At 39.5% G+C, this 15663-nt stretch overlaps 1 protein-coding gene across 1 annotated transcript in view; it reads right to left on the bottom strand.

Moving 5' to 3' along the window:
• ADGRG4 (adhesion G protein-coupled receptor G4) overlaps positions 1-15356 on the bottom strand; it is a 97768-nt gene extending 82412 nt beyond the window's left edge. Inside the window, 2 exon segments of the mRNA XM_004278747.1 lie at positions 3-461; positions 14732-15356. Of these exon segments, the coding sequence (XP_004278795.1) occupies positions 3-461; positions 14732-15356 (1084 nt within the window).
• Positions 15357-15663: the final 307 nt, after the last annotated feature.

Genomic DNA, 15663 nt, shown 5'->3' with positions numbered 1-15663 from the left:
ACTCTTGGTAAATCCAGATGTGTACAGAAAACTAGTAGCTACTGTTGGATGAAAGGTCTCAGTAGCAATGGATTCAGCCATTTTTGTTGTCCTTGTGCTCTCTGAAGATGGGGATTTACTTATTTTCATGGAATTGGCAGTAGGGCCTATGGAGGTACTCTTGGTAGACAGAGCAATGGCTGCTGAAGTAGACGAAATGTCTGCTGCGAATGTAGCTGTCTCAGCTATGGATGTCTTTTTAAAAATTGGTGCAGTCATTGTTTCCAGAGGTGGAGATGTTGTATTGGAATACGATCTGGTTGTATAATCAGTTGCAAATACAGGCATGCTTTTAGACTCCACGGTAGAAGAATAGACCGTCTTTTGTGGTTTTAGTCCAGTAACTTGGAGTGGTGTTGTCAAATCTATTTGCTGTGAAAGAGTTGTAGTTGTTTCCTGAATTGCTATATTTTCAGAAACAACTGAAAAATTACAAAGCATGTGTCACTTGGATGTCACTTGGATTCAACTTTAGAAGTCAGAGACAATTTAAGAAACAGCTCTATAATGGTTTTTCACATTTTTAAGAGGAGATAAGTATCAGATATAAATCAAATCATGTGATTACAGCTGACCCTTGAATTATAGGGTTTGAACTGTGTGGGTCCACTTATACGCAAATTTTTTTTCAATAGTAAATACTACAGTACTACACAATCCACGGTTGGCTGAATCCTCAGATGCGGAAGAGCGGATATGGAGAAAGCACAGATACAGAGGGCCAACTATAAGTTGCAATGGGGGGACTTCACTGGTGGTCCAGTTGTTAAGTCTCTGCGCTTCCACTGCAGGGGGTGCAGGGTTCAAATTAAGATCCCACATGCCACGGGGCGCAGCCAAAACAAAAAAATTGTAACGTGATTTTCCCTGCTCTGGAGGGTTGACATTCCCAATCTCCACATTGTTCAAGGGCCAACTGTACTTGATTTTTATTTCTTTCTTTCCTTCCTTCCTTCCTTCTTTCTTTTTTTTTTACTTGGTTTTTCTTAAGATGATTTTCTACTTTCCAAAATCTATATATGGTTCTCATAATGCCCTGGTTAAGTAACAGGTAGAAGGATATCCATTCCATCGTGTCTCCATAAAAAAATATAGGCACTCCTAAAAGAGGGGTGCATACTAGAGTAGCACACTGAGTGAGAGGATTAACTTTGGGAAATGAACCAATTTCTTGAAAGACGAGTGGTCAAACTCGCTTAAGAAGAAATAGATGACTTGAATGGTCCTATATCTATTACAGAAATTGGATTGTGTGGTTAAAGTCTTCCCAAAAAAAGAGGACCAGCTTTGGATTCAAATAGATGTATTTTTAAATCCTGGCTCCCTCATTTATTCATTATGTAATCATGGACTAGTTAATTAACCTCTCTGTGTTTCAATTTCCTCCTCTGTAATGTGAGATAATAACACCGACCTTAAAAAATTGTTTTGAGAATTGAGTTAATGCATGTAAAATACTTAGCATAGCACCTGGCATATAGGAAGCGCTCAAAAAATGATTAACTGTTGTCAAATGCCTATTATTCATCTCAGTACTATAAACTGAAAATGTTTTGATCTGGGACCCCAAGATGAAAATTTCTTTAACATATGCCATTTATGTATATATATTTACCAATAATGTATACATATGTATAATAAATTTACATTATGTACATTATAAACATACTCAAAATATGCCAAAAGAATATGATAGGGCTTCCCTGGTGGCGCAGTGGTTGAGAGTCTGCCTGCGATGCAGGGGACACGGGTTCGCGCCCTGGTCCGGGAAGACCCCACATGCCGCGGAGCGGCTGGGCCCGTGAGACATGGCCACTGAGCCTGCGCGTCCGGAGCCTGTGCTCCACAATGGGAGAGGCCACAGCAGTGAGAGGCCCGCGTACCACACACACACACAAAAAAGAATATGATAAAAATAAATATAAACAGAAGTTTCACAATATTTTCTTCCTGCATTCTAATGTAATGATGGGCACAGTCACACAGGAGGATGAATTAGTATGTCTATATATTCATGATCACCAACTTCAAATAAGCTTTTCACACTGCCCATCCAGCCTACCACTCTTCTCTGGTCAATTTATGCTCCTACTCTCTGCAATAATTACTGAAAACCTTCTCCATTCTCAAACTTTACCCTCACATGTTTATCAAGTAACCTTTTCCTCTTATTTCATAGGAAAAAACAAAGGAAGTCATCAGGTAGAAACTTAGCTGTGCTGCCGTCTCAGAAAGCTGACACCAACAGTCATCCCTCCTTTCCCTAAGGAGCCTTCCCCTTCCTGATTTAAAACATGTTCCAGTCTGTTGCAATAAAACATTAAAAACCCCGGGCTTCCCTGGTGGCGCAGTGGTTAAGAATCCGCCTGCCAATGCAGGGGACATGGGTTCGAGCCCTGGCCCGGGAAGATTCCCACATGCCGTGGAGCAACTAAGCCGGTGTGCCACAACTACTGAGCCCATGTGCCACAACTACTGAAGCCCACGTGCCTAGAGCCCGTGCTCTGCAACAAGAGAAGCCACCACAGTGAGAAGCCTGCACGCCGCAACGAAGAGTAGCCCCCGCTCGCCACAAATAGAGGAAGCCACGCACAGCAACAAAGAACCAAAGCAGCCAAAAATAAATAAATAAGATTTAAAAAAATCCACATCCTTCTGCAGGTACTGCCCTGTCACTCTGCTCCCCATCACACCCAAACTTCTTTAAAGAAAATTGATCTCTACTGGCTGTCTTCATGCTCCCCTGACCCATTCTTTAGCCCACAGTAATCTGGCTTCTGCCATCATCATTCAACTGAACAGCACTCACTAAGGCCACCAATGGCCTCCATGTAGACAGATACAATGGATACTCTTTCAGTCCTCATCTCACTTGACCTTTCAACAGCTTTTGATAATGTTGACCACTCCTTCCTTCTTAAGATATTCTTTGAGTTGACTTCTATGACATAACGCACTCTTGGTTTTTCTCCTACTTCTCTGGCCACTCCTTCTGGCTATCACCTTTGCAGACACATCCTATTTCACCTGGCCATTAAATATCAGGGTTCCCCAAGGCTTGGTCCCAGCACGTCTTTTCTTCTCACTCTATAATTTCTTTTTTTTAATTAATTAATTATTTTGGCTGCACCAGGTCTTAGTTGACACATGTGGGCTCCTTAGTTGTGGCATGCGAACTCTTAGTTGCAGCATGCATGTGGGATCTAGTTCCCCAACCAGGGATCGAACCTGGGCCCCCTGCATTGGGAGCACAGAGTCTTACCCACTGCGCCACCAGGCAAGTCCCTCTATAGTTTCTTCACATCTGGGATTCCAACTTACACATATACACAGATGAATCTCCAAGTTATATCTCTAGATCAGATCTCTATTCTGAGCTCCACATTTACATGACTAATTGCGCACTTGACATCATCTCTTGGATATCTCATTAACACCTCAACTCAATATGCCCCAACTTGAACTCTCTCCAAACTGGGTTCTCTTTCAGTATTCCCACAGTGAATCATACATTTAACTGTGTAAGCCAAAACCCTCTCCCTCTCTCTCCTTCATTTCCCTCACCTGCTATAGCCAATCCATAATCTTGTCCTGTGGATCTTACCTGCTAAATAGTTCTTTACTCCACCTGTTTATCCCCACCTTTATCACTTACCACTCTGACCAAGCCACCATCAGTCTCTCACCTGGACTACTACAGTAGCTTCCCAACTAGATGCTGCCTCTACTCTTGGGGCCCCTCCAATCTGTTCCATAATGCAATCAGAATGATCTTTTTGACATGCAGATTTGATCACGTGTCTCTCACACATATACACACACACCTTCACATACTCAGCTCCGGTTAGTGGCCTTGTATTACTCATAGGATTAAAAAAAAATTTCTTAATAGAGCCTAAAAAACCTATGCATGGTTTGGTCTCTACCTGCCTCTCCAGCCTCAGTTTGTACTAAGTTTCTCCCTTGTTTTCTGGGCTTCAGCCCGGCATCCTCATTTTAGTCCTGCAGTACTTGGCATTATTTTCCCACCACAAGACTACTGCATGTCCTGTTGCCTCTACTTAGAATGATCTTCCCACGCTTCTTCATCTGATTAACTTCTATTCTTCCTCCAGATCTCGCTCATGCATCACTTTTTCAGGGAAGACTGCCTTCCTTTGCCTCCATAACTAGGTCAAACCAATCTATTCTAGGCTCTTATGACATACCTCTTATGACAACCCTCATACCTCTTCTTCATAGTACTTGTCACAGATGCAGTTTTTCATGTGTGTGTGCTTATTAATACCTGTCTTCCTCACTACGCTTTATGGGTAGGGCCTTCATCTTTCTTTGCTCACTCACCATTACATCCCCAGTGCCTAGTACAGGGCCTGGCATGTGGTAGATGTCCAATAAATATTTGCAGGCTAACTGAACAAGTGGAAATGATGAAGGCTTGGAATGAGATGAGGGTAGTGTGGGGAACCCTAATCCTACAGCTATTGGAAAGGAAGAATTGACGTGACAGTTTATGTTAGTGAAGAGGTTTAAGAGATGAAGACAGAGAAATGTCAGAGAACTTGACTTTTGCTTTTGGGCTACTTGGAGAACAGTGGTGATATTCATAGAAATAGGAAAATTGGGAGGGCAGCCTCACTCGGAAGAAAAACACCCGCTTCAGGCTCGGATAAGTGGAATTTGGAATGATGGTGGAACATGCAAGTGAAAATGGTGCATAGTGAAATTCAACACTGAGTCATAACTGTTTACCAGTTCAAATCACCCAAAATGAAATCACGCATATTTGCCATTGGGAAATTAGCATTTTGAATTTATCCACCTGGGAAGCATAATACCTACGACGAGCATTAAAATCACTTTTAATTTGCATATATAGAAATTCTGAGATGTGTGGGGGATATCCTTTGGGATTTTGTGGTCATTAGCAAGTAGAATGAGTGACAATCAGAAACCTGCAACTAACTGTATAGATGAGTAGACAAAAGTTCACACATTTATAAAAAAAAAACTCAAAGCGATATAAGAAGTACTTTTTTACTTAATTTTACAGCATTGTTTCAATTATCAGAGATTCACATCCTATTAGGCAGTATCAAGAAACCGGTACATTTCAGCAGCACAATATTTATTTCAAGCTTCTGCATTCAAATTTTTCCATAACTGCAAGTAAAAAGAGAATTGTCAGGATCTTGGTTCCCATTTTTGCAGATGGCTTTACCACAGCCAACTGGCTTAGCAAACATGTTACAGTGTCACTTATATCACATTTGAGGAGTGTGGCATCCCAGGGCCTGAATCACTCCCTATGAATGCACTAATTGTTGAGAGAAGATTTCACAATTCCCATTCCTTTACAAATGATTAATGATTGAGCTGCGTTAACTTTCTAGGAAGACAATAAAACACTACATAACACAAAAGCTGAAGTAATCTTCTTTGATCCAGCATTCAAATAGCACTGTTAGAGAAATCCATAACAAGTAAACTCTTTTAGAACACGGAGGATGGGAGTTAGGCATGATATTTTTATCTGGAGAGGGCTGAGCTATAGACGTTAATTGTTATTGACACTTCCTGTAAGCATCTCAAAAAGAAGCATAAAACTGAGAAAAAGAAAAACAAATGAGTTGAACAAAATTGCCAAACAGGTGGCATTTTAAGTACCAGATATCTCCTAGGAATGAATGCAACTTTCATTTTAACTTAAAACCTGGATTTGTATAATTCAGCAAACCTCCCATTGAATCTTTCAGATGAAAGTGGTTTTTTTCCAGAGACGTTACTGTCTCAAGGTTTTTCCTCTAAAGTCTTTATTAATAAAAACTCAAATCTTCCTTAATTAAATCACAGAATTTTAGCACTGTGTTGGAGATTGTATTCAATCCCCTCATTTAGAGATTAGGCCCAGAGAGGTTCAGTGTTGAGATGAGATTTCCACCGGTGACATATGTAGAGAAGAAATAAGACAGTGTGTGCTAGTGCTTCAATTATCCAGTACCCATAAGTGCATGCCCTCAATTTACACAGAATCATCACAAACCCTGGAGAAAGAAGAGACTCTACCTAAAAGAATCAAGAATTAGCAAATTTAGATAATAAAAGCCAAGTTCTGCAAATGCTGAACTGCTCAAGAGAAAGCTATCACCTAAAATAGTCAGACACAAACTTTAGAAGAGAGAATCACAGTGCTAAAGCAAAACATGAAGGCACCCTTGCAAGCCTAGGCATTGAAACCCAATGTGGATCCCAGTTACAGCCATGCCCTGAAACAATATTCCTTAAATAATCACTCATATCCCAAATAGAGGTAATCCAATCAAACGTCAGTAGCTTTTTAACCAGGATCCATAGGGATTAAAGATCCGTGGAAGCAAACTAAGTGTCCATTAACAGATGAAGGGATAAAGAAGATGTGGCACATATACACAATGGAATATTACTCAGCCATAAAAAGAAACGAAATTGAGTTATTTGTAGTGAGGTGGATGGACCTAGAGTCTGTCATACAGAGTGAAGTAAGTCAGAAAGAGAAAGACAAATACCGTATGCTAACACATATATATGGGATCTAAGGAAAAAAAAAGGTCATGAGGAACCTAGAGGTAAGACGGGAATAAAGACACAGACCTACTAGAGAATGAACTTGAGGACATGGGGAGGGGGAAGGGTAAGCTGTGACAAAGGGAGAGAGTGGCATGGACATACATACACTACCAAATGTAAAATAGCTAGCTAGTGGGAAGCAGCCACATAGCACAGGCAGATCAGCTCGGTGCTTTGTGACCACCTAGAGGGGTGGGATAGGGAGGGTGGGAGGGTGGGAGGGAGGGAGACGCAAGAGGGAAGAGATATGGGAACATATGTATATGTATAACTGATTCATTTTGTTATAAAGCAGAAACTAACACACCATTGTAAAGCAATTATACTCCAATAAAGATGTTAAAAAAAAAAAAAGGCATTGCAGATTATGTGATTGTCCATGTAGAAAATCTCAAGGAACCTAAAAAAACCTAAAACACAAAAAACCTCCTGGGACTTAAAAGTGAGTTCAGTAAGGTTGGAGGATACAAATTAACACCAAGCAAAGAGTTCTTAGACTTGACACCAAAAGCATGATACACAAAAAGAAAAATCAATAAATTGTACTTCACCCAAACTAAAAGCTTTTGCTTGGTGAAAGCCCATGTGAAAAGGATAAGAGAGTAATCTACAGATTAGGAGAAAATATTTGCAAAGCATATATCCAACAAAGGACTAGAATCTATAAAGAACTCTCAAGACTCCACATTAAAAATAAAAAATCCAATGAAAAAATGTGCAATGAATTAGGAGTTTGGGATTAACATACACACACTACTATATATAAAACAGGTAAATAACAAAGACCTACTGTATAGCACAGTGAACTATACTCAATATCTTGTAATAACCTATAATAGAAAAGAATCTGAAAAAGAATATATACATGTATAACTGAATCACTTTGCTGTACACTTGAAACTAACACATCATAGTAAATTAACTATACTTCAATAAAAAAGAGAGAAAAATCGGTGAAAGACATGAATAGTTCACTGAAGAGGTTATACAGATGGCAAATAATCACAGGAAAAGATATTCAACATCATTAGGCATCAGGGAAATGCAAATTAAAACCACAATGAAGGGCTTCCCTGGTGGCGCAGTGGTTGAGGGTCCGCCTGCCGATGCAGGGGACACGGGTTCGTGCCCCGGTCCGGGAAGATCCCACATGCCGCGGAGTGGCTGGGCCCGTGAGCCATGGCCGCTGAGCCTGCGCGTCCGGAGCCTGTGCTCCGCAAGGGTAGAGGCCACAACAGTGAGAGGCCCACCTACCGAAAAAAAAAAAAAAAAAAACACAATGAAAATCACTACACACTTACCAGGATGGGTAACATTGAAAAATAGTGACAACACCCAATGCTGGCAAGGATGCAGAGAAACTGGACCACTCATACTTTGCTGGTGGAACAGAATATGACACAACCACTTTGGAAAACAATCTGACAGTTTTATATAAAACTAAATGTGCAACTACCATAATGCCCAGCCATTACACTTTGGGGCATTTATCCCAGAGAAATGAAAACTTATTCTCACACAGAAACCTGTACAGAAATGTTCATGGCAGGCTTTTTTTTTTATAATAGGCAAAAATTAGAATCAGCCCAGATGCCTTTTAAGAGGTGAATGGCTAGACAAACAGTGATATATCCATGCCATAGAATCCTATTCTACAATGGAAAGAAACAAACAATGGATACATACAACAACCTGGATGACTCTCCAGAGAAAGATGCTAAGTGGAAAAAAAAGCCAATCCTTAAAGGTTACATATTTCATGACTCCATTTATTAACGTTTTTTAAATGACAAAATTTTACAAACAGAGGACAGATTAGTTGTAGTTGTCAAGGGTTAGGGATGTGGGAAGCAGAAGTGGGGGAAAAGGGAAGGAGGGAGGTGGGCGTGTTTATAACAGGGCAACACCATGGATGGTTGCAGTGTTGAAACCATTCAGTATCTTTTTTTTTTTTTTTTTTTTTTTTTTTTTGCGGTACGCGGGCCTCTCACTGTTGTGGCCTCTCCCGTTGCGGAGCACAGGCTCTGGACGCACAGGCTCAGCGGCCATGGCTCACGGGCCCAGCCGCTCCGCGGCATGTGGGATCCTCCCGGACCGGGGCACGAACCCGCGTCCCCTGCATCAGCAGGCGGACCCCCAACCACTGCGCCACCAGGGAAGCCCCCATTCAGTATCTTGACTGTGGTGGTGGACACGTAAACCTACACAGGTGATCAAACTGTATAGAACTCAATACACACACACACACACACACACACACACACACACACACACACACACGCAAATGAGTACAAGTAAAACTAGAGAAATCTGAATAAGATCAGTGGGTTGTATCCATGTCAATATTCTGGTTGCTATACCATAGTTTTGCAAAATGGTACAATTGGGGAAAACTGGGCAAAGTGTACAAGAGATCTTCAGCTGCATGTGAATCTACAGTTATCTCAATAAAAATTCAAGTTAAAAGAAGCAAATGCAAAAGCCCACACCGTGCAGGTAGTTGAATGATAACTGAATGTCCATTTGTACTGCGGGGACCACAGAAGCCACGGAGTCTGGCCTCCATCTTTGAAGGGCTTACAAACATGTTTTGCCGCATTCATCCTGTTCCCATTTGTGAACAAGTGATCACTTGCACAAATGATCTGCATGAGCTTTGCTGTGTCTGTATTTTAAAGCAGTGATAATCTATGCTAATTCACAGGGGCCTGTGGGCTTAATTGCCATTTGCTCCTTCACTTTAGACCAAATTGTATTATTGTAATCATTGGGAGCTGGAGAACAGAGGTATAGAGTAGCTGCATATTTATGAGGCATTTTGTTGCGGATGTACCTGCCAACAGAATATTAAGTAGAACATTTGCTAAGGTACCGAATTCTGCTTGTGATTTGGGTATATCACCTCATATTAAATCTTTGCGTTTTTCGAGCCCACATTTTGCATCTGATTTTTCTTTCAATCACGACCTCTGGAAATATAATTCAGAGCGTGTTTATTAGATTTGTGAGAGATAATGGTGACCAGAAACTGTCACAGACACATCTGCCTGTGGGGTAGAAAAAATATGAAATGAGCATCTTTAACATGATGAGAAAAAAAAATTGTTTTCAAAATGTTGTCTGTATTCAGTTTCCAGGCAAGGACATGAAAAATGAATCCTGCAATAGAGAGAGAGACAGGCTAGAAGCTTCCATCTCTGAATCCATAGGCGAATGTCACCCTGTGCAGGAGACTACAAATTAGGAGGTTTGAATGAACTACAAACAGCTCTTGTTTATCTTTCGTGATGAAAAATGAGGATAGCACAGAGAACTGATGTACAGGGGCAAAACCAAATTGCCTTTTAGCTAGAAGAGCCCATCACAATGAAACCTTTCCTATCAGAGCTGATAACTGGATAGAAGGCTTAATAGTGGGCCAAAGGCCTTAGAAAGTACATAAACTATATAGTCAATCTCTGCATATTTTAAGAATGGTTAGTTCATAAAGTAATTCAAAGCAGCTGGAGCATTAGATTAATTAATAAATCTTAGCAAATCAATAGCTACACACACACAGGGACCCTATGTTTTGATACAGGGTAGATTTTGCAGAATGGACTCAATTCATGTTACTTCATTCTTTCCCAAGAAGGGATTTCTCAAATGCATTAACTAAGAGTGATTTAATCTACATACCTTTAGGAAATCAGAACAAATCCTTCGTTGGATCATGTGTCTGAGCTGAGATTAGGAAATTACTCTCAATTTACCTAGAGAGGAATTTTAGCTTCTCATCAGTCCCTAATGATCACATCAAGAAATTCCAGTCACCATCCATACCTTTTAAAAATACATTAGATTTTTGTCACAGCTAAAACCTGGATACAACTTAAAAGTCCTTCAAAGAAAGATCATTGAATAAATTATAGCATAGCTCTATCATAACCCCTACACCAAAAATAGTCAGGTAGGTCTATACTTTCTGATATGGAAATATCTGCAAAATATACTATCGAATGCAAAAAAAAAGATACAGAGGACTATGCTTATGATGATGATCCCAACTGAGAAAAAGAAAAACAAAGAATATTTACACACAAACCCAAGTTTTAAATTGTTTCTGCAAGGATATATAAAAACTTTTTAATCATTACTTTTAGAGAGAAGCACTTGGGGTAAGGGGATTGAAGAGAAAGGAGACTTTTAATTTATATCTTTATGCATTGTTTGAATTTTAACCATGCATGTCTATTACTTTTACTGTAAAAACTAAATCAATTTTAATGAATAGTTAACTTAATAAAATAACTAGCAAAAAAGGTAAACCAACTTAAATTGTAAAAGCTTATATCCTTTTCTCTTAAAATTGTACGTTTAATAATGTGTCCTATGAAATTACAAGCCCATGTATACGGAGATGTGTGTACAAGAAAATTCATTGTAGCGTTACTTGTAACTGCAAAAATTTGGAAGCAATTTAAATGCTCAACCGTGGTGAGTTAGTTCAATAAATTATAGTACATCTATAAATGGATATATGAAGCCCCAAAAGGGATGAGCTGGTTATAAACCTACTGATGTGTCCATGATAATATTAAGTTAAAATAAATCAAATTGTAAACCTATATGTACATATGCATATATTATTTTTATTTTTTTAACTATACACATCCATACACACCCATGCATACACACACACATTATAAATCCATAGGAAAAAAAATTCTAAAAAAAAAATAGACACCTCTGTGGAGAGGACGCAGGGTAGGTTTTACTTTATGCTTCACGTATTTTTGCATTGTTTGAGTTGGTTTTATTCACAATCATTTATTGCATTTGTAACTTTTTTAATAAAGAAAAAAGGCTTAAAAACTACTCCAAAACTAAATTACTAGTGACTAGCACCTTTGCCATGATTATTATTTATCACTGCACTGTTTAAATACTCCTGAGACATCTCCAACTACAGTGAATACTTGTTTATTAAACCCAGGTAGCATTCATGGTTTTCGGCAAATGTTCCCCCAAAGCCCTGTTCTCATGAATATATAAATATACACATATATAGTTTATGTGTAAATAGATGTATTGAGAATTGTAACCTAGCCATGTGTTCATTAAAATTTATTTTTGAAAGGTCATAATCCTTCTATGGACCATAAATAGCAATTTATTAGGCAAAAGCTGAAGCTAGACATGTAGTAACCACTCCTATCTATTCAGATAACTGCCTTCATTTTCCCCAGATGTCAGACAGCAAGATGGAGGTAGAAGAAATTCTATGGTGTTACAGCTCCTTCAGGGGTGAACAGGCAGCGACCATAGCTGGTAGCTTAATTTCCCCAGGTGGATTAACAACACCAGCAATTCTCTTCAAAGGAAGCTTCTAAGAGAGTGGCTCATGACCGTTTTGGGGCCACAGACTCCTTCGAGGCAGTCCTGCAAGGTGTGTGGGGTGAAAAGAATGGGCTTTGCAACAGGACAGATCTTTGTGCAAATCCCAGCTCCACTACTGATTTGATGGGTGACCTTAAGCAATTTATTTAAGCTCTCAGGGGCTTTCTTTCTTCATCCATAATGTGCCTGACACACGGCAAGGACCTAGTAAAAGGCAGCGATTATATTATTTTAGAATATGATGAAGACTATAGACTGTCCTCAGGAGGAAAAAATTCATTTTGCATTTTTAGAATGGTGCGTACCATCTCAAGGGCTTTGCTCACCTGTCAAGGCCATTCTGGACCTCAGGTTAGGAAACCCTGTCTAAGGTTTGGAAAGAACATTTGAAGGAACCTGAATAGTAGAAATAACATTTTCTACTCCTTTTACTGATTGTCGTTTTAGGTTATGTTTTCTTTGGCTTGTTTGTTGTATTGGATTATTTGTATATTATGCCCACCAAGACTTAATCAGACCAAGAGGATAGATTGTACATTAAAAAGTGTACAAAAGAGCAAAATAAATGAGGGTCATCTAACACTTTATCACTTCAGTTAGATTTAGTCATTTACCAGCAAAGTGGTATGAAAGGCCATGGCAATTCACTGGCCAGATTAGGTTTTCAAAGACCACTGCTAAGCATATGGATTTAATAGAGCCATACTTCTGGTTCCTTCCATCAATGATAAAGTTACTTTAAACTGCTTTGAGTGAGCTGTTCAGGCTTAACCTACTAGCTCGCTTTTGTAATCAGAGCCAGCTAGGACTTTTCTCTTTCATTTTCAAGCCTTCAGAAAGGAGAAAAACCAAATGCCTTCAGGTAGTAGCTCAAAGGAATGGCTTTCCTGTTCCTCTGCATTAGTCTGAGCTCAAAGAAACACAGAAACCCTCTGCCATTAACTCAAACAGCATCCAGACCGTTGGTGAAAACCTATCTCCATAGTCTGCAGGAGTCCTATTAGGCATGGATCTAGCCCCCCTTCCCTCGCTACCCCCTCTCAAATCCATAAGAACAGTAAATACTATTCCTCTAAGAATAAGTGAACATTTCAGGAAATGAGAAAAAATTCTATCTTGATGCTGTTATCAGTGACTTTACCCATGCTTCAGGACTGCAGCTGTTGACAATGGAGAAGATTGGATTTGACGGGAGAGTGGGGTTGGACAGAGAAAAACAACCTTATATTTCCTCCTAAAAACTGGAAAGAAGGAAGGAAATACATGTGTAATTCCAAAAACCCAGTTTTCTTACAAGAATTCCATCTAACAGTTCTCCCACAACGTCATTGCTCTCAAAAGAAAAATGAATTGGTTTATCAATATCATTCCCCACTAAAAGGGACTGGGGCTCTTTGGTAAAATGGCTGATTCTTGGGCTGAGTGGGAAGACTACAAGATGAGCCTGTAACATCTGTAACATCTTGTTGTGCTTGTACGGAAGTGCTTGAAAAATAATGGGAATGTGTCAAAAGGACACAAGAGCCAGACTGAAGGACTCCCACTGGCCAAATCTGGGCCAATTTGAGCAATAAAATAAATGACAGCAACAGATTGTAACCCATTGAATAAACTAAGAGTCCATGAATTCATGCTGATATAAACATATAAACAACTGAAGGAATAAATAAGTAAATGTAGAAGAGAACACTCTCCCTCACAATAGAATACTAACCAATAAATGTAGAAAAATGATGGAGTTCTAAAAATCGTCATTTGGCAATCATCATAGTAATAAGTGATTGAGGCAAGAATCGTTGATAGATATAAAACTACTGGGTGAAAGTTTGATAAGAACAGGATATTGATATAGCCTCCTAATATCTCTCAGGAAATTACTCAATTATAATGGAAAAAGAGTAACTTTGCAGTGGAGAAATCTAACTATCATCATTAGCATCAAGTGATCAAAGTTACCGTCACCAGAATTGAGACAAATTGGCATCATGAAAGACAGGGAAAAACTAAGGGTCTGTTCCAGATTAGAATCTAAAGAGACACCATAACTAAAGGCAATGTATGATCCTGAATTGGATCCTGGAGCAAGTAAAATATAACTATAAGAGAAATGATTAGTACAATTGGCTAAATTTGAATATGGACTATGAATTAGATATTAGTACCATATCAATGTTAAATTTCCTGATTTTGACAACTGTACTGTGGTTATGTAAGAGAATGTCCTTATTCTCAGGAAATTACACACTGAGATATTTAGGGGAAATGAGGCCCTATGTCTGCAAATTAATCTTAAATTATTAAGAAACAATTTGTGAGTGTGTGTGTGTGTGTGTGTGTGTGTGAGAGAGAGAGAGAGAGAGAGAGAGAGAGAGAGAGAGTGTATGGAGTGGGGAAAGAGAAGGGGACAGAGAGAGAGGGAGAATGATAAAACAGGAGGAAAATGTAACAGTGAAGCTGGGTAGAGAATATATAGAAAATTTTTGTCCTATTCTTGCAATTTTTCTGTAAGTTTGAAATCATATCAAAATACAAGACAAAAAGTACTATTTGCTCTACGTTAAAAAGTAGACGACAAAACTGTGGCAACCTTGGGCCCCTCTGAGGAAGACAGAGCCTGGGCCTAGGAGTGGGTTATTTATAGTAGCGAGCAGAAGAGTTCTGCACCACCACTACCCTTGCTAAGGAAGACAATTCATCAGTTTCTCACCGCAGCGCACTCTCATGTCAACGGTTGGAATGATCTTGTTGATGAGCCAAACATCTTCTTCCCAACTAACCACGTTTCCGCTCAAACGCTTCATAAACTCTTCATTTCCCAGGATGTGGTCCCAGAGTTGAAAGTAGTACGAGCTGCTGGTGAACCTAGGAACCATGCCTTTAACATGGTCGTCCACTTTCTTGCGAAAATGTCCTAGAACCAGAGTCCCATTAGGCGCCAGGTTTTGTGGCTGATCCATCATTACCAGTATCCTTTCTTTACTCAGGAAGAGCTCTGATCTGCCTTTCACACCATCCCATATCAAGCATATTGTGTGCCACTGAAATGGAGTCAGGTGGTAACGGATGTAAAAGGTCTTGCCCAAGTTGTACACAATTAGCTGCTGATGGTCTCCTGCGAGTCCAAGGTCTATGTCTCCTCTACCCAGGAGAGTAGTTTTAGTAATATAGGAGAAGGCCATCCAGTCACTTGATCTGGCACCCACAAATCGCAGGTCAATGCATACTGTGAATCGACTGAGTTCAGGAATGGTGTTGGTCAGGCTTACATATGTGTCAGCTCCGCCATAAAAATCCAACCTTTTTCCTTTTAGTGAAAGTGCATCTGTCCACATTTGGGGAAGGGAAAAGAGAAAACAAATGAAATTTTTTGTAACAAAAAAATCCATTTTAACATCTTTTTTAGCCATAGAGCCAAATCCAGATTATACAATACTATTATGAGTCAATACCGGTGCAAGTAAGCCAAAATAGTTGATATACAAAAATCATCTCTATTTGACGTTAGCATGTGACTTGACTTTGGCAGAAGAGCTTCTTCCTAATTATATTTTGCCTGGGCTAATAAGAAAAGTTAGATTAGTGTTCCCAGAGCACACACCAACTGAACACTTTGAGGGGGTGGTTAGAAGTGGGGTTGGG

The sequence above is a fragment of the Orcinus orca genome, chromosome X (genome assembly GCF_937001465.1).
Source record: "Orcinus orca chromosome X, mOrcOrc1.1, whole genome shotgun sequence".
In the NCBI taxonomy this organism is placed as follows: domain Eukaryota; kingdom Metazoa; phylum Chordata; class Mammalia; order Artiodactyla; family Delphinidae; genus Orcinus; species Orcinus orca.
The sequence above is the reverse complement of the archived record's forward strand: the minus strand, read 5'-3'. Positions and strand labels throughout refer to the sequence as shown.